The 18,384-nt window shown below is 59.1% G+C and overlaps 1 protein-coding gene across 1 annotated transcript in view; it reads right to left on the bottom strand.

Moving 5' to 3' along the window:
- Positions 1-18,384, bottom strand: part of LOC144721400 (plexin-A1-like) — a 136,029-nt gene that overhangs the window by 43,547 nt on the left and 74,098 nt on the right. The window contains exons 6-11 of the mRNA XM_078598997.1: positions 17,790-17,913; positions 14,707-14,863; positions 14,184-14,283; positions 8,228-8,342; positions 3,448-3,651; positions 1,304-1,397 (exon numbers count right to left, since the gene is read on the bottom strand). Coding sequence (XP_078455123.1) covers positions 1,304-1,397; positions 3,448-3,651; positions 8,228-8,342; positions 14,184-14,283; positions 14,707-14,863; positions 17,790-17,913 — 794 coding nt within the window. The remainder of the gene's footprint in view (positions 1-1,303; positions 1,398-3,447; positions 3,652-8,227; positions 8,343-14,183; positions 14,284-14,706; positions 14,864-17,789; positions 17,914-18,384) is intronic.

Below are 18,384 nucleotides of genomic sequence, written 5' to 3'. Positions count from 1 at the left end.
GGGCTTTATATATATTTATTTATTTGCGCGTGCGGGGGTTGTTTTAGCGCGACCTCCGACCCCGCGAGTCCCAGGACACCGCCGCTCCCCATCGTCCGTCACGGCGAGATGGATCCTAAGTGGACGGGAATCCCGATTAACCCTGCACGGCAAGCGGCCGCGGCGAGACGCCCGTTCGTCAGCGGCTGCGGGGTCGATCGCGTTTCAGGGTTTTTTGTGCGTGCGTCTCAGTGCGCGTGTGCGCACGTGCGCGTGTGTGTGTGTGTCAGTGCACACGCGTACGCTGCCTGCGCAAAGGCAGGCTGCTGGCAGACTTCTGGCGGTCTGCTGGCGGTTTGTGTTTGAGACGCGATGGGCGCGGGCGAGACCGCACGCTGTCACGCGCCGCTGTTTATGCCGGCTGCAGCGCGGGCAAATGGAAAATTTAAGTTCAGAGGCCGCTGGGGATGGGAACGCACGCACGCATGCACGCACACACTTAAAGCTCGGCACAAAAGAGCACGCGACACGGAGCTCGCCATCTGATACGAGCGCCATTAACCACGGACCATTAGCGTGCGGCGATCTTCCTATTTTTAACTCGGAGCGCGATGCGCGTTACGCAATCGAGGCGATAAGGGTGCCCCCCACTTTCAATTAAGGATGCTCCCGGCTCGCCGGGGGATTTCTCCGTGATTTGTGGCGTCCGCGCGGGAAAGCGACGCCGGGGGAGGGCGGCCGTGGCGCAATCGCCGCTCATCGCCGAGGGTCGCGGTTCGAACCCGTCGGGCGCCCATGGCGGTAGCACGCAGCCACAAGTGCCCGTGTTGGATTCCCAAATTGGCATCCTGTCCGTGTGTAGTTTGTAAGACCTCCCACTGTTGTGGACGGGTTTCCTCCCCCCATAGTTAAACCCGCACACGCTGTGTAACTGCTGTTGGCCAAACATCCCAGTGTAGCGGGTCCCTCCTGAGCAATACTCTTTGCGGGTGGCTCTCCGCGTCACCAACTAATTATAGGAACCCCAGTGACCGCGCTGGTTAATACTGGAGCCATGAAACACGACAACGTGTGGCTTGTGTCACAGTGGACGGTAAAGATCCCGACTTTGATCAATCATCAGCAAATTGGTTGATTGAGTAAAACCAGGGAGCAGCTTGGGCTCCTCGTGGCGGGCCGCTGGCCGGTGCTGCGTGCAGGTTGCGCTGCGCAGGGCCGGCTGAGATGTACCACCGCGAGGAACGTGTCCTACGAGCATGCAGCGGTGGCGGCGGTGGTGGTGATGAACCGCACCTGGCACTCCCGCCCGGAATTGGCGACTCACCCTTGATGTCGGCCGGGTTGTCGATGACGAAATCTCCATTCCAAACGACGGAGAAGTCGACGAGAACGTCACCCACGTCCTCGTCGTACGCATACTGCACACGCACACACACACGCACACACACACACACGCACGCACACACGCGCACACACACACGCACACACACACATGCACACACACACACACGCACGCGCACGCACACACGCGCACACACACACGCACACACGCGCACACACACACGCGCACACACAAGCACGTCGACGGCGGTCCTCGTAGCACCACACACACACACAAAATAAAGATCCTCCATGGAGCCTTAACAGACGTTTGATGCACACGAGGGGGTTCTTGGCCAGAAGTATGCCCGGCCGCCTTTGTCCCCGAGTGCCAATGCTTACACACTGCACCAGGTACTCATTTGAGTCGACCTAGGGGAGGCCCAGGATCGGTCCAACTATTCGTCACCCATGTTGGTTGTGAACAGGAGTCAAACTCGGGTCGAGGGGTTCGTCGTGCAGTGCGCTAACCACTACACTACCGGCTCAAAAGACAAAGATCTCCCCGTATAGTCTTCAACAGACTGTTAGGGAAAGTGTGCCAGGTACTCATTGAAGGCCTAGGGCAACAGCAGTGCTATGCTGACATTCTCCATGAGTTAACCATGAGCGGCCTAGCGGAGGCCTAGAACCGGTTTGGATATTCGTCCCACTGATGTTGGCCGCTAGCGGGAATCGAACTCGAGTCGCTGCGGCCGTGGCACGGCGCGCTAACCGCTGCGCCACCGCTCGCGTGGAGTAGAGGCGATATTATTTTAACGCCAAGGTTACTGAGGGCAGCAAAATATGCGAGGCGGATGTTTGTGTTCCCCGGAATCCGGCATTTCCTCCGGCTCCCATTACAGCTTTGGCCTCCTTCCCGGGGCTCAATCAGCCCCATCTCACCCACCGCGTTCCAACGCTGGTACATCACACACATCATCATCATCGCCGTGCCCCTCCAACCACCACATCCTCCCCCCACCTCCCCAACCCCACTCAGTCACAAACTGTGGCCGTGAAGTAACGTCGGTGTAAATATAATTACTATTATTATTATGACCGTCGTCATGGCCGTTACTTTGCAGCCTAAACAAACAAACAAACACCACGGGAAGGGCGCCATGTCTGGGTCGCGATCACCACCGCTGCTGCTGCTGCCACTACACATCGGTCGAGAGGGGGGGACTGTGGGGCGAATCTCATCGGCAGCGGTGGCACAGAAACACCCAGGCTGGGCCTCCCAACTCTGGGGCGAGCAGAGTGAGTGAGCGAGGGAGTGAGCAAGGGAGCGGGTCAGTGGGTGTGTGGGCAAATGAGTGAATGGGTTAGTGAGTGGGCGGGTGAATGAGTGAAATGGTGAGTGAGTCAGTGAGTGAGGGAGTGTAAGTGACCTAATGAGTGAACGATGGGATGTGGGGTGAGTGACTGAGTAAAGGGGCGAGCAATGCGCAAGTGATGCAACGTGTGGCAAGCAAAAGCTAGAACAGAGGGTGAGCGAACGAGCGAGCGGTGGAGCAGGGAAGCGAGCTGTGGGACGGGACACGAGTCACTGAGCAGGTGACGGGAACGAATGGAGAGCCCCATCACGCGAGCGATGGAACTCGGGGGAATGAGCAAGGTGAGGCAACAGGGATGAAAGGGACACGTGGCGAGCAAACGGAGCGAGCGGTGGGATAAGAAATCGGCGAGCGATCAACGGGACCGGAGAAAGAGGACACGGGCGGCGTGGCAAGCCAAACTGATTACAACTCGGCAGAGCCAGCGCGGAGAGATTAACGGCGCTGGCTACTTGTAACCACCCCAGCCTAATTAAATTAAAATCACGCGATCAACTAGCGCTTCCTCCTGTTGGGCGGAGCGGCGGTGCACTTTAACCGCCACAAGCAGCACGCCACCGCTAAATTATTCACGTCGCTGCGGTTGGGTGTTTTTATTGGCGGCGCCAGCATCGAGATCGTATTTATTGTCAAATCCCATCCGGCGGTTGCACCGCCTGGTGAGAGCGCCGGCTCTCGGGCTCGCGGGGCTCGGGCGCTCGCATTTCCATCGCAGCACGCGTCACGCGGCACGCGGCACGCATGCACGCGGCACGCGTCGAGTCCGTACCGCGATCTCCTGGCACTGCACGCTGGAGCTGTTGAAGCGCAGCGCCGGCACGCGCTCCTCGCGCCCGCCCAGCGTCAGCACGCACTCGTAGCCGCGCTGGCCCGACTGCGGCTGGGGCAGGTTCCGCGCCGCCAGCGTCACGTGCCGCACCACGCCGGCCGGGATGAGCACGTCCGTGGAGGGCGCCAGCAGCTGCGGGCACTCCTGTGGATATAAAGACAAACATCCCCCGCTCAGTGCTGCTAGTAGCGAGCACCTATGAGGGCCGGCGCTGTGGTACACAAGGGGTGGGGGGGGGGCAACACCACGCCCGGCCACCTTTGACTCCCCAGTGCGGTGTGTAAGCATCAGCACTCGGGGAGGCCCAGGCATTGGGTCCGATATTCGCCACTCTTATTGGCAGGAAGCGGGAATCGAACTCGAGCTGCCGGGTTCATAACACAGTGCGCTAAGCACGACACTACCGCTTCCCATATCCACGCACGAACGCGCACTTCTGCACGTGGCAGAGTGGACAGACACACACAAGGCTCCCCTTTTCTAAACTGTTAAAGTCAAGTCAATCATTGATACTCGTCTTGATCAGCGTTCAGCTTTTGTTTGAAGTTCGTTCAGCGTGCCGCCCCCCCCCCCCTCTCTAATCCAGGGCGGGGTTAAAGGGTTAGCGGAGGGGGGCCACGGCATGGGAGCGGCGCTCCGTCTCGAGTGGCGAGTGTTCGCGACCCAACATAAGAGCAGCTTCACAATGAAGTTTCGTTCATGTTGGATCAACTTAACGAGAGTTATCGTCCCTCCCCCACCCCCCTGCCCCCACCCCCGTTACAGAGGATAGACAAACAGAGATAACAATCAATGGTTTGAAACTCCCCTGTAAAGCCACTAAAATTATAATCGGGCAAGCGGTGTCGCAGCAGAGCCGAGTGGTAATTGAGTGCGCCCTGTGCCACAAGTGCGCGCCGCGGCCTCCACACACCGCCTCCCCCCCAGTGCTAAGCGCGTCACGTGGCCTCATTAACGGGGCTCCCTGTGAGCCACGGCCGTCTCCTCCCCACTTGCGCCGTGGCGCTGATCGTCTTCATTATGAGCGAACGCCCCCGGATCGACGACGCCGGCGCCCGTGAGGGCGGCCGTCGCCCTCCGGCGTTCGGCCCCCGGGAAAACCGCGTCGCCGATTGGCCGATGGGCAAATTTTCCCTCCGGAGGACGCGAGCGCTGGGAATTGCATCGAGCGAGCAAAATCCACAACAGACCGTTGGAGCAAGCGCAGTTAGCGAGCGGCGGGCACGGCGCCCCAACGAGAGTGGCTAGCCAGCACCACACCCGACCGCCTTTGTCTCCCCATGCTGATGTTCATGCACCACACTAGATACTCATTTAGGTCGACCTAGAGGAGGGCCAATTCCGGCTCAGACATTCGTCGCCGATGTTGGCCGCGAGCGGGAATCGAACTCGGGTCCCCGGGTTCGTGGTGCGGCGTGCTAACCGCCAGGCGTCGTTGCGGAGGGCGCGGAGTGGCGGGATGTCCCACGCGCGCGCTTCAGGAAGCGAGCGGTTTGTCGTCGCGTGCCGCTCGGGCGCGGAGATCACAGAGCCTCACGCAATCAGCGTCAAAGCGAAATTCATTACGCCGCCTTTGTAAACAATAGCAGTGGTGCACGCCGCAGACACATTGGGCCACATCCAAACTGACACAGCTAACAGGTGTAAACAGCCGCCTCCCCGGGGCTGACTTTGCAGCTACGACACAGCGCCGCCTTTGAAGCCGCCACTATGAATGTTTAATGTGATTAGATTTGATAAAAACGTCGATCTCTCACAGAGCACACTTTTAATTAAAGCAAATACATCCTCGCCTGCTCGCCCGCCCGCTGTTTGCCGTCAATCCTCCAGATTGTTTGCTTGCGGTTGTTTTTATTATAATTATAATTTTTGATAAGCGCTTGCAGCAGCTGTTTGAAACGACGCGTGATGCGTGCGCGACACAAGCCGGGCACGCGCGTGGATTCCACCACGCGCGGTGACGGCGGCACCCGCGCCAGGCCGGGCAACGCCATCTCTGGCCGGCAGGGCCGGGATACCGAGGCGGGTCCTTTTAACGCGTTTTTGTTTCGTGTCCCAGGTTTTAGACGACGCTCCGATTAACGCGTCCGGTCTCCTGCCGGGGCGAGTCCCCAATAGCGGCACGGCGTGAGACGGGAGCTGCGTTCGTGTCGCATCGCCCCCGGGAGAGTTACCGCGATCCCCGCGTTCAGACCATCAACCCAGGTAGAGAATCGTCCACAGCGTTCCCGGGAGGCATTCGTGAGGGCTCGGAACGACGCTCCGCGCGGGGTGGCATTTGTCGAGCGCGAGAGGCTCGACGAGATCGAGCGCAAGGGGCCGCACTGGCCCTCTGGGCGTTGCCAGTCGGGCTCACCCGCCGCGTGGCCAACCGCGTGGCCAAGGTGACAATACAGCAACCACCTATGGGGATTACTCGAAAGCTCCAAATTAAGTTGTTTCACCTATGGGGATATTGCAGCTGTACGCACATATTCAACGTTGGTGCCAGCACGGTGACTCCGCTTTATCCCCCACCCCCCCCCCCCTTCTTATCAGACACCCCCGTTCTCGTGAGCTGACCCCCATTTCACAGGTGGCCCCCCTGTTCATGAGTCGCCCCTCTTTTCACGAGTCACTCAGTACCCTTGAAAATTCGCCCATCCGGCAGGGTTCAAGCTCGAAGCAGTCAGGGTTCAAGTGAAAGGCCGTCAGGGTTCAAGCGAGGGCCTGTTGGGGTTCAAGCGAGGGGCCATTGGGGTTCAAGCGAGGGGCTGTCTGGGTTCCAGAGAAAGGCCATCGGGGTTCAAGTGAGGGGTCGTCGGGGTTCAAGTGAGGGGCCGTCGGGGTTCAAGCGAGGGGCCGTCTGGGTTCCAGAGAAAGGCCGTTGGGGTTCAAGTGAGGGACCGTTGGGGGTTCAAGTAAGGGGCCATTGGGGTTTAAGCGAGGGGCCGTCGGGGTTCAAGTGAGGGCCCGTTGGGGTTCAAGTGAGGGGCCATTGGGGTTCATGTAAGGGGCCGTCGGGGTTCCAGAGAAAGGCCGTCAGGATTCAAGTGAGAGGCCGTCGGGGATAAAGTGAAGGACTGTTGGGGTTCAAGTGAGGGGCCATTGGGGTTCAAGTGAGAGGCTATCGGATATCAAGCGAGGAGCCGTCGGGGTTCAAGCGTGAGGCCGCCGCCGTGGCGTTGTGCGCCGGACAATGGCCACGCGATGTGCGCGCGCACAGACAGCGGAATGTGATCGCAGTCAACGCATGCACTCCTGCGCGCGTCCCCCCCAGCAACAAAGGCGGCCGTGTGCGCGCGCACAACGGCGTCTGTATTGGGTCTCCGATCCTGACAGCTGCAACGGGGGCGGGGGAAGGGGGGCGGCCGAGCGGCGAGGGGTCCGGTGGGTGGGGTGACGGCGAGGAGACCCAGAAGGAAGGGCCTGTCCAAATCGGTGACCTGCAAAATACTTCCACGCCCGGCACACCACAAACAGTATAACCAGTCGCTATGGCCGTGGTTGGTAGCAGTGACGTGTGGCCCACTCGCAGTTGAACAGCGACCCGGTGAGCAATGAAGCCCCGACTTTGGAAAAAAGATCTATCTGCAGAAGCGACTTCCCTTCCTACAGCCTCCCCCCGGCCCTCCTCCCCCACCACGCCCCAGAGGGTGGGCGACGGGCAGGAGGTGCGTGGCTCGTTAGCCCGGGGCGCTCCACTCGCTCCACTCACTGCTGCGGATCATTACGGGCATTTAAATAAAGAGGCGACTGTGGAGCGAGGGGAGTGTGGAATTTCCACCGCTGGCCAAGGGAGAGGAGAGCTCCCCACACTGCTTTGCTCGGCTTGCCACCCGGGGCTCATCTCTCGCTCCAATATTTTCCGACTCCCGCTGGTAGAGCGGAATGGGAAGTATACTGGATGTGGTGTGCCGCGTGTGAGAATATTGTCTGGGTCACCGACCCGGGCAGACCCGGCTGAATTTAAACACTCGCGAGCGCTCACCCGGGCGGGCGAGCGCTCACCCGGGTGGGCGAGCGCTCACCCGGGTGGGCGAGCGCTCACCCGGGTGGGCGAGCGCTCACCCGGGCGGGCGAGCGCTCGCCAGGGCGGGCGACACCACCGCCGGACGCCGGCACGGCGCACCTTTTCAAAGAAGCGAGATCCAACCATTGATTGCTTCAGATTTTTGACGTCTCATCATCCCATCAACATCTCATCCTCCCATCGACATCTCTCCGTCAGTAAGGTCGCGACTCCATTCGGAGCCCAAAGTGATTGCCGTGCGAGTATGTGAATATAACCGCGTTAATAGACTAATTGCAATTAAATAGTTTTAAGAGTTATTAAAATAATTTACATGTCAATTTATTTATTTTTCCACGGATCTAATTTAAATTCGGCACAACCCTCATTATTATTCTTCTCGCTATTGCCACAACTCTGGGGGCCTTGAGATGCTTTGGGCCTTTAGCCTTTAATCGGTTTGCTTGTGCCTGCTTGTCGCCTGTTCCGGTCAACTCCTCCCAATCTCCCATCTCCACCGCTTCTCTCCGCATCCCTCGCCACCTCGCTCCCATCGCCACCACCTCCGCCGGCGCTGCCCTCGTACCGCCACTCCTCCCCCCTTCCCCACGGCCCCCGCGGCCTCGCCCCGTCAGCGCCGGCGTCTCGTTTCCGAGCCTCGCGAGGCCGGGCGGATTGCCACGGCCGTTTGCATCGCGACGGATTTACGTAACGAGCCGGGGCGCTCACCTCGGAGACGTTCACTCTGCCCTCGAGGAAGGAGCAGCTGCCCGGGTGGTCCGTGCAAACGTGGCGGAACTTGCACCAGTGGCACGGGAAGGAGCTGCTCACACACGCCAGGCAGCTGGCGGGCGGGAGGGGGGGGGGCGGGGTACGAGGAGGAGGTGGTGGTGGTGGTGGGAGAGATAGAGAGGAGGTGGAGATGGGTGATGAAGAAAGGATGTGGAGAGAAACGTATTGATGATGGGAAGATGACAAGGGAGAGGCAGCAGAGAGGAGAGAAAATAAAAGGGGGGAATGAGAAGAGATAGACAGACAACAGAGAGATGATAACGATGGTGTAGGTCGTGGTAGGAGGGAGAGACAGGCAAAGGAGTTTTAGATCATAATGATGGTGGTAAAGGTAATGGAAAATGTTTGAGAGGTGACAAAGAGACAGGGGGGAAGATTACAAACGAAGAGATAATCAGAGAGAGAGAAGGGAGAGGCCATCAACAGGGGGGCAAGCAGGGAGGGACAGACAACAGAGGGATGACGATGGAGGGGGAGGAAGGGAGAGAGAGAGAGAGACAGACAGCGATGTTTAGACGATGCAAACACCCACGGCAGCAGAAGGCATCACCCAGCCCTGGCTCCGACCCTCACCCCCTCCCTCACCACATCTCATTATCCATTCTTCACTCCTCGGTCATTCTCAAGATTGATTTTGCTTTATTTGTTTTGTTGCTCGCGCCGTGACGCGTCGCACCGCCTGCACGGCGCACGGAATGAGGAGCAGCGGTGGGCGGTTACCAACACCACGACCACCCACACCAAAGACAAAATCCCTCGTGTAGCCTTAACAGACTGTTGGGGAAAGTGCTGTTTGCGAGCACCTATGAAGGCCGATATGGCACACGAGGGGGTGGGTGGCCAACACCACGCCTTTGTCTCCCCAGTGGCGACATTTACACACCGCACCAGTTACTCATTTGAGGCCCAAGCCCGGTTCAGATAATCGTCACTGGTGTTGGCCATGAGCAGGAATCGAACTCGGATCGCCAGGTTCATAGCACAGCGTTCTAACCACTACACTACCGCTCCCCACCTACAACAATAACCGCCATTCGCCAATAAGTGGTGGTGACGTCACCACGACGCTTGTGCCAGGCTATGTGAATGTTGAGGCCACGTGAAGTGTCGAACGCCCGCTGGCAGGAGGTCACGGGGCAGACCCAGCAGGTGCCACGGGCCGACTGACTCAGATGACTGGCCGATGCACCACCTGTGCCCCCTACTGTGCCAACTTGCTGTGCTTTAGCCACCCGGCGCTCCGCTCGTTGTTGTGAGCGTCACTCCTCCACCCTCCGTTGTTGTTGGAGGGCGACTGCCTCCAAATGCCCAGTAGCGTCCTTCAAGAGCCTCCTCCACAGAGGCTGATCTTGACACCGCTGGTACCAGTCCCATGATGTTTTCCAGATTGAGGGATTTCCCCTTCCCCTGGACCTCACAAAAATGCTAAAAAAATCTGCAAAACTGTTTCTGGGGGTCAAAAATTGGATCACCATTATTTCCCCTAATCATGGTAATAGGTGTGGCGCTGCAGGTTACTTATTTGATGGAGTTAAAGAGCGATTTGTGATCGCGGGTCATTGCGGCAGATTCCATCTCCTCAGCAACCCACGATCACCACCCATCCTTGCAGCACCTCACGGCCCTCTGAATCTCCGAGCGAAGGCTGCGGTAAGCCTCCTCATTCTCTGACGTGGGATGCTGTAGATGATGAGAGTGGGCCTGTCGCTTTTTCTCAGCCGCCCTGAACACCTCCTCTGCCAGCCAGGGTCTCTGGGGAGGTCTGGACCGTGTTCCCAAAGCAGCCATTGCAGCTGCATGAGCCACAGTCCTAAACCTCGCCCATTTCCCCTCGACATCAGGAGGAGTGGAGGACGATGCCAACCCCAGCCACAAGCAATGATGAAATTATCGCTTGCAGCTTTCACCAGCTAGCTGAGACCATGCCACTATGGGTTTGAATGTTGTCCTGGGTGTCCACCTGTAGTGTCGTATAGGGACCGTAGGCGGGTGTCACGGAGGTCGTGTCAGGCCGTGACACTCTGCGTGAACCCAACAGGACACGTGACCGGATAAAGGGAGCCAGGGGCCCCAGGGGGTCACGTGGTTGGGGGCTCGGGCCTTCCCGAAGGATCGGGAAGGGGGGTGGGGTGTGGACATAGAGCTGGGCTGTCCTGGGCTGTTCTGCTCTGCTGCTGGGTCATCTCTGGGATGAAGCTCTCCGGTCTCCGCGAGTGGACCAGGCAGCGTGTTGGGCTGTCCTGGTCCAGTGATGTAGTACCCCCGTAGGTTAGCTAAGTTAGGAAAGGTGGCTACCACCTTAAGTCGTCGTGTTAAGTGTTAATTGTTATGTTACCTAATAAATAGTGTTGCCTCCAAAGTTCCAGTGTGCGCCTGAATTTAACCACTACACACCCACCACCGGAGTGGAAGAATGGCAGGCGCATCTTACAGATGACAAGTCGATGGTCAGTTGGCAGATCAGTTCCACGGTAGGTCCTGGTGTCAAGGACATGGGCCCGCATCCGCTGTTCCGTCACTATGTAGTTCAGCAGATGTTCTTGCTTGGACCTGGCATGCATCCATGATGTTGTGTAGATGCGCCGATGCCAGAAGAGCGTGTTGGTAATTACAAGCCCATGGGCTACACAAAAAAATTGCAGCTTCCTACCGTTGTTATTGAGCTGATCTGGCCAATGTCTTCCAATCACTCCAGACCAGGTGCCTATATCATGAGCAACTCGGGCAATGAAGTCACGCAACAAGATGACTCTATGCCGAGGGGCCACTTTAGCCAGCACCTGTAACAGGAGGTTATAGAAGGCATCTGACTCGGCCTTGCCTGCATCCCTCCACGGATGTTCGTCTTCGGTGGGGGCATAAGTCACCACGACCACCACTCCTTGCCTCTGGTTGATGGGAAGGCGAGCCCAAAGTAGCCTAGGGCTTACAGCTTCACACACCTCACCGCCACGCTCCCACGCCTCCTTCAGAGCCACTCCCTGTTGTTTGACAGTCTCCTATCCCGAGTAGAGGACTGTCCACTCCTCATGGTGACAGGAGCCAGAGCCGGTCCACCGGACCTCCTGAACACCACAGAGATCCAGGTGGTACCGGTCCAGCTCACGACAGAGGAGTGGCAGCCTCTCCTCCGCAGCGAGCATTGGAACATTCCATGTGGCCACCCGTAATGGTTTTTTAATGTTTCTGGAGGAGCCCCGAGGATAAGGATTCAGTCTTCTGGTTCTGCCAAATGGGGTATGGCCAGGAGACGTCATAAACGTCGTGGTTTGGTGGTAATTTATTGAAGGTGGAGGGGCTAACCAGCCCCTTGTACCTGTCAAGAACCCCCATTTGGCCGCCATGGTGGTTACAAACGCCATGAGGGGAAAGGCCAATCTACATTGGCCCTCCCACCACGGCACTGCCCACCACAGCATTGCCGTCCGGCACCAACACCACCACCACCAGCATCACCACCACCACCACCAACGCCACCACTACCAACACCACCATCGCCGCCACCACCGCCGTCATCGTCGTTATTGTCGTCGGGTTGCTGAATCACTGAGTGCGACGTCACGGAGGGGTACACGCACACACACACACACATGCGCGCGCACACACACGCGCACACACACACACGCACACATACACGCGCACACACACACACTAACACGTGCGGGCGAGCGAGCATCTGCCGCGCGGCGCCACCCTCGCCCGTGTTACATTACGCCCGTAAGAGGCAATCACCAGGGGATTTAGCCTCTTATTGAGTCACATTTTCTCCGTGGCGTACAATCTCGTGCGGAACCTGCCGAGTGCCGCCAGCCGGATTACACCGCCATCGCCGCCGCCGCAACCGTCGAATCTCGTTTCATTGCGGGAGATTCTTTTTGCTGCTGCTGTGCGGAAATCTTTCACGGCTCCTCTAACGGGATTTGCCCTCACAATCGTAAAGAATGTAACGTCTAATTGTAATTAAAATCGTGGATTAAGAAAAACAAAACAGCGACAGAGAAGAGAGAGCATCCTAATCCATCACAGCGCGATCTTGGTGGGGGCGTGGGGGGTGGGGGGGTGGGGGGGTGGGGGGGGTGGGGGCGTGGGGGGTGGGGGGGTCCTTCCTGTCGATAGCCACTCGCCGTGAACGGCGTCTCCAGCCGCAGTGGAGGCGTCACGTGGCACGAGCAGCGCCTCTCCCGTCGCGCTCCTCCGCTCGTCACTGCCAAATTCCTCCATCGTCCCCCCCCCTCCGCCAGCCCGATCACTCCTCCCCCCGCACGCCACCCACCGGCGTTCCCCGCCCTCCCGTGGATATTTATTTATTTATTTTCCCCGGCATCGATTCTCAGAGCTGCTTTTCGGTAAATGCAGCGCGGACGTCCGCCTGAGCACATCGTCTATCCCTCACTCACCGTGCCAGGTCCCCCCAGCCACGCTCCCAGCCACGCTCCCAGCCACCCAGTCAATCACCCAGTCACCTACATACCCAGTCACCTACACACCCAGCCACGCTCCCAGCCACGCTCCCAGCCACCCAGTCAACCACCCAGTCACCTACATACCCAGTCACCTACACACCCAGCCACGCTCCCAGCCACGCTCCAAGCCACCTTCCCAGCCACCCAGTCAACCACCCAGTCACCTACATACCCAGTCACCTACACACCCAGCCACGCTCCAAGCCACCCTCCCAGCCACCCAGTCAACCACCCAGTCACCTACACACCCAGCCACGCTCCCAGCCACGCTCCAAGCCACGCTCCCAGCCACCCAGTCAACCACCCAGTCACCTACATACCCAGTCACCTACACACCCAGCCACGCTCCAAGCCACCCTCCCAGCCACCCAGTCAACCACCCAGTCACCTACACACCCAGCCACGCTCCCATCCACGCTCCAAGCCACCCTCCCAGCCACCCAGTCAACCACCCAGTCACCTACATACCCAGTCACCTACACACCCAGCCACGCTCCCAGCCACGCTCCAAGCCACCTTCCCAGCCACCCAGTCAACCACCCAGTCACCTACATACCCAGTCACCTACACACCCAGCCACGCTCCAAGCCACCCTCCCAGCCACCCAGTCAACCACCCAGTCACCTACACACCCAGCCACGCTCCCAGCCACGCTCCAAGCCACGCTCCCAGCCACCCAGTCAACCACCCAGTCACCTACATACCCAGTCACCTACACACCCAGCCACGCTCCAAGCCACCCTCCCAGCCACCCAGTCAACCACCCAGTCACCTACACACCCAGCCACGCTCCCAGCCACGCTCCAAGCCACCCTCCCAGCCACCCAGTCAACCACCCAGTCACCTACATACCCAGTCACCTACACACCCTGCCACGCTCCAAGCCACCCTCCCAGCCACCCAGTCAACCACCCAGTCACCTACACACCCAGCCACGCTCCCATCCACGCTCCAAGCCACGCTCCCAGCCACCCAGTCAACCACCCAGTCACCTACATACCCAGTCACCTACACACCCAGCCACGCTCCAAGCCACCCTCCCAGCCACCCAGTCAACCTCCCAGTCACCTACACACCCAGCCACGCTCCCAGCCACGCTCCCAGCCACGCTCCCAGCCACCCAGTCAACCACCCAGTCACCTACATACCCAGTCACCTACACACCCAGCCACGCTCCCAGCCACTTGGCCAACCACCAAGTCACCCACACACCCAGGCCAACCAGCCACGCACCCACCCAGCTATCCACCCACTCAGCCACCCACCCACACACCGAGCCACATAGCCACCCAGCTACCTAACCACCCACAAGCAGCCATACACCACTATCCACTCACTCTCACCCATCCGGCTAGCCAGCTTATATGCTCCGCCCATCTGCCCTTTGCCCCCCACCCATTTGGCTTTCCCTGTGAGTGCCCCCCACTCACGACGCATGCTTGCTGCAGTTGTAGAAGATGAGGCTGGTGCTGGCAAACGGCACTCCGGTCCCCAGAGACTTGAGTCCGAGTGTCATGACGCGGCGATCTCCTGGTGGGGGCGGGGGGGGGGCACACAGAGCGAGGGGGGCAGAGAGGGGCGTGCGGGGGGTGCAGGACAGGCAGTCCTTGTGGTGACTCCTTCATCCAGGAGAGCCACAGTCATAGCCTTCTACTGCTGCTCCATTGGGTGTTTAATGTTAAGATGTTTTCAGCGGATTGCACGAGGAGGTAACACTCTATCCCCGTACGGATGTGAACAGATTGAGATTAGCACGAGCTGCTCTCACTTCAACTCTCTAAGAATCTCCTGGCGGCACGTGGAGCGAAACGTCGGACGTCAGGCGGTGCGCTCCAGTGATGTGCAATGTGAAAGCGGTTTGCCCCTTTGTGTGAAGCACGCTGGTGGTGGACCAGCGGCTGGGCGGTTGTGAACGGTGGCGCCGTGCGGTTGTTATAACGATGCGACCGCTACCCGTGACGTTGCGCAGGAGGTGCGCGACGTCGCGTGCCGAGGGCGACAGGCAGCGCACGCGGGAGCCGTAGACCTCCCCCGGCGTCTCGGCCGCGCCCTCAAACGTGCAGTTCACTCCGGCCAGCAGCTCCGGGACGTTCTCCGCCCGGATCGTGAGCTGCGAAGACGAGGAGGAGGGAGGCAGGGCCGCATGCCAAGTGGAGCGCACATTAGAGACTCGTCGCGGAATGGTCCCTGCTGGCCCAGGAATGGCCCGGGAATTATCTGGTATTGGCTCAGAATTGGCTCAGCAATGAACCGGGAATGACCAAAAAACAGCAGTGCCACTGATTCTGTTGGCGCTTTGGAACCTGTGTGTGCGCTGGCGTTAAGGTGTAGCGACAGGTCGGAGGTGACGATGCTGGGGACCTTGCCGTGGTGTCGACGTGGGGCTCTGTCCCGGCTGCTGAGAGGTGCCATCTCGGCCCTGATTATTATTTTTATTATTTCTGCTGCAAGGGCAACGGCTGTGTGGCCTTGTCTCTGAATACGGGGCCTGGTGTGCGTCTGGTGGACAGAGACAAATCACGTGCGATCCAAGATGGAGGTGTGGGAAGGCAAGGCGGGTTTGGGACCGACCGTGAAACCCAGCACAGGTTTGTTTAGCAGGCCACACGCTGCCGTTGAGACTAAGAAAGTCAAAAGCCGATTGGTTAAACGTTGATTTAATTCCGTTACATAATTCACGAGCCTGTGAGGGTTGCTGACCACAAACGCTGATGGGAAACACCGGCCCAGAAGGCACTGCGGTTGATGGACACAAACGTAAGGTATTTTATTTTCTGGCGATGAACCAGAATCTCGACTCTTTACTGATTAATAACGTAAATTTATTACGTAGACAGGGCAGCAGAAATACTGGCAGACAGACAGCGAGACGGATGGACGTGCAAACACTGAGAGACTGACGGACGCACAGCAGAAACATGTGCGGACAAGGAGAAATTAAAAATGAGACAGGCAGAGAGAGAGAGAAACAGAGCCATAGAGAGCACGGCACTGAGAGAGAGGAGGGCAGACATTAGAGCCGGACGGCGAATAAGTGAGAGGGGAGCACGATCACACGCGTGTACACGCGCGTACACGCACGTGTACACGCATGCACACGCGCGCACACGCGCGCACACGCACGTGTACACGCATGCACACGCGCGCACACGCACGTGTACACGCATGCACACGCGCGCACACGCACGTGTACACGCATGCACACGCGGGCACACGCACGTGTATACGCACGTGTACACGCATGTGCAGCCGTAGGGCTCGCGCTGTGTGGGCAGCCCCTCCTGACGGCACCGTGACCCTCTCAGCTACGACCCCCAAATTCAAAACGGGGCTGGCGAGTGAGTTGGGAGAAAGGTGGGGGGGGCGGTGACGAGGAAAATTTCCACAAAGCTGGAAGAGGGTGGGGGGCTGTATGGGGGGTGGGGGGTGGGGGGTATTCGCCTGCCATCTGTGCGCTGCCCCCCCACCTCCCTTCCGCCCCCCCCCCCCACCGTCTCACGTGCCAGCAAGTCACCCGATTGGCACCAGCCCCGAACAAAAGCCACGGCCGCCGCTTCCACCATCAAACGCAGCCGCATCGTCGCTCGTGTCCGCGGTGTTCTATTGCGGCTGGCAGCTAATAAATACGGATGATGAGTACGGGGATGGGGGAGGGGGGTTACGGGGGGGAGGGAGGTGAGGGAGGGAGGGAGGCTCAGTGGCAGGTCTCCCGCCGCCCCCCTAATTGTCAGCCGAGAGATGAAGAGAGGCCGCCGAGGGGATTGTGATCTCTAATCGGGTTAACGGGTTAACGGGTTAATGGGCCGTTAGGGCGTTCCGATCGGCCCGGGCCGCATGCCCCAGTCCCATTACTGCTCATCATCGTCATCGCTGCCATCGGCACGGCCGCCACCTACGCCGTCGCCGTTGACAACCAAGAACGATCGCCATGTCACCGCTGCCGCCACGTCAAAAGGTCAAAGAAGTATTTTAAAGGCTCACCCGGTCGATGGGCGTGTCGAGTCTACCGGGGATTCTTCTCTTACTTAGACTGGATGTGGTGTGCCGAGTGTGGAGATATTATCTGGGTCGCTGACCCGGATAGACCCGGCTGAAGTGAATTTCGATGTGAGTCTATATGGGTCTCTGTGCGAGTCTCTAACCAGGACCGGTTCAGATCATCACCGCTGGTGTGAGCCGTGAGCGGGATTTGTACCTGGGTCGCCGCTGCACCACCACTCCCCAACCACTCCCCAACCACTCCACCCAGCACCACCATCACCCATCACCACCATCACCGCCGTGACTCATCCACCAATCGGCGGGAGCATCCAGCATCGTCCACGATCGCAGTGCACCAACAAAGCGGCGCGACCGTGGCACCGCCGTGGCGCTAGCAGCAGCAGCACCTCGTAACCGGCATTGGAAGCAGCGGTGCACCGAGCAAGAAAGGGGCCACGGGGGACATGGAGGGTGCAGGGTGGGGGGGATGCCATCATCTCGGGACATCATTTAGCGGCGTAAGATCTGAAATTAAAACACGGCCGGAGCGCTAACGTACGCTCGCTCGCTCGTCGCAATCGCAGTTCACAGGTTATCGGCACGGCGGTGGTTGTGGTAGCGGTGGTGGCGGTGGTGGCGGTAGTGGAGGTGGAAAATGGGGGAGGGAGGGATAAGGATTTTAGGGTGACGGAGAGAGACGCGTGAGCGCCGTTTCATCTGCTTGTTAGCGCCAGCTCTTCGCCTGCTCCCTGTCCGACCATGTGCGTGTGTGCGTGTGTGTGTGTGCGTGTGTGCGCGTGCATGTGCGTGCGTGTGTGTGCGTGTGTGTGTGTGTGCGTGTGCCTTTATTATTTATTACGCCCGACTCTGGCCGGGTTGTTCATTTATTTATTTGCCGCCGTGTTTGTTTAGGGCAAGCGGCACGTGCGCAGAGCCGTGTGCCACGGGCGACGCGGCGATTGAGCGAGAGATGCTGTGGATGTTATCGACGGTGGTGACGACGGTGGTGACGATGGTGGCGGCGGTGACGGCGGGGTTGGTGCGTGTGCACGGACCTGCACGCTGGACACGCTGACCGAGATGTTGGTGGGCCTCACAGTGAGCCGCACGCACTGCGCCACCTCCACAGCGAACCGCCGCGGCTCGCCGGAGCGGGGGCAGCGGTCTTTCCTCGAGCACCTACGCAAAACAGACAAAGATCCCCCGTGTAGCCTCAACACACTGTCAGGGCAAGTGCTGTTCGCGAGCAGCACCTACGAAGGCCTGAACAGCACACCTAGGCACGTGCATGATTACACACTCACTCATTCACTCATTCACTCACCCCCCAACTTCCTTCCCTACATTTCTCTGAGCCCCACTGCACCAGCTCGAGCAAAAAGTGCACATTAACCATTGGGGTGACAATCTCCTTTATCAACGCCGGGCAGGAGAGCAAGCGGGAGAGCGGGCGTGTTGAGCGGGCGGGAGAGTGGGTGGGAGAGCGTGGAAGGCTTTCCCGTAATCAGATTTGCGTGACATTTCTGATGTAGAATGCGCTGAGTGACAGTGGGCACCGCACAAGATGTACAAGATTACTCCCAAAACCCAGCAGGACCCTCCTGCAGGAGTTGTGTTGAGGCTCTCCTGGGTGTTGAAGCCTAGCGGCGG

The sequence above is a fragment of the Lampetra planeri genome, chromosome 11 (genome assembly GCF_965212315.1).
Source record: "Lampetra planeri chromosome 11, kcLamPlan1.2.h2, whole genome shotgun sequence".
Lineage (NCBI taxonomy): Eukaryota > Metazoa > Chordata > Hyperoartia > Petromyzontiformes > Petromyzontidae > Lampetra > Lampetra planeri.
This window is presented reverse-complemented; position numbering and strand designations above follow the sequence as displayed.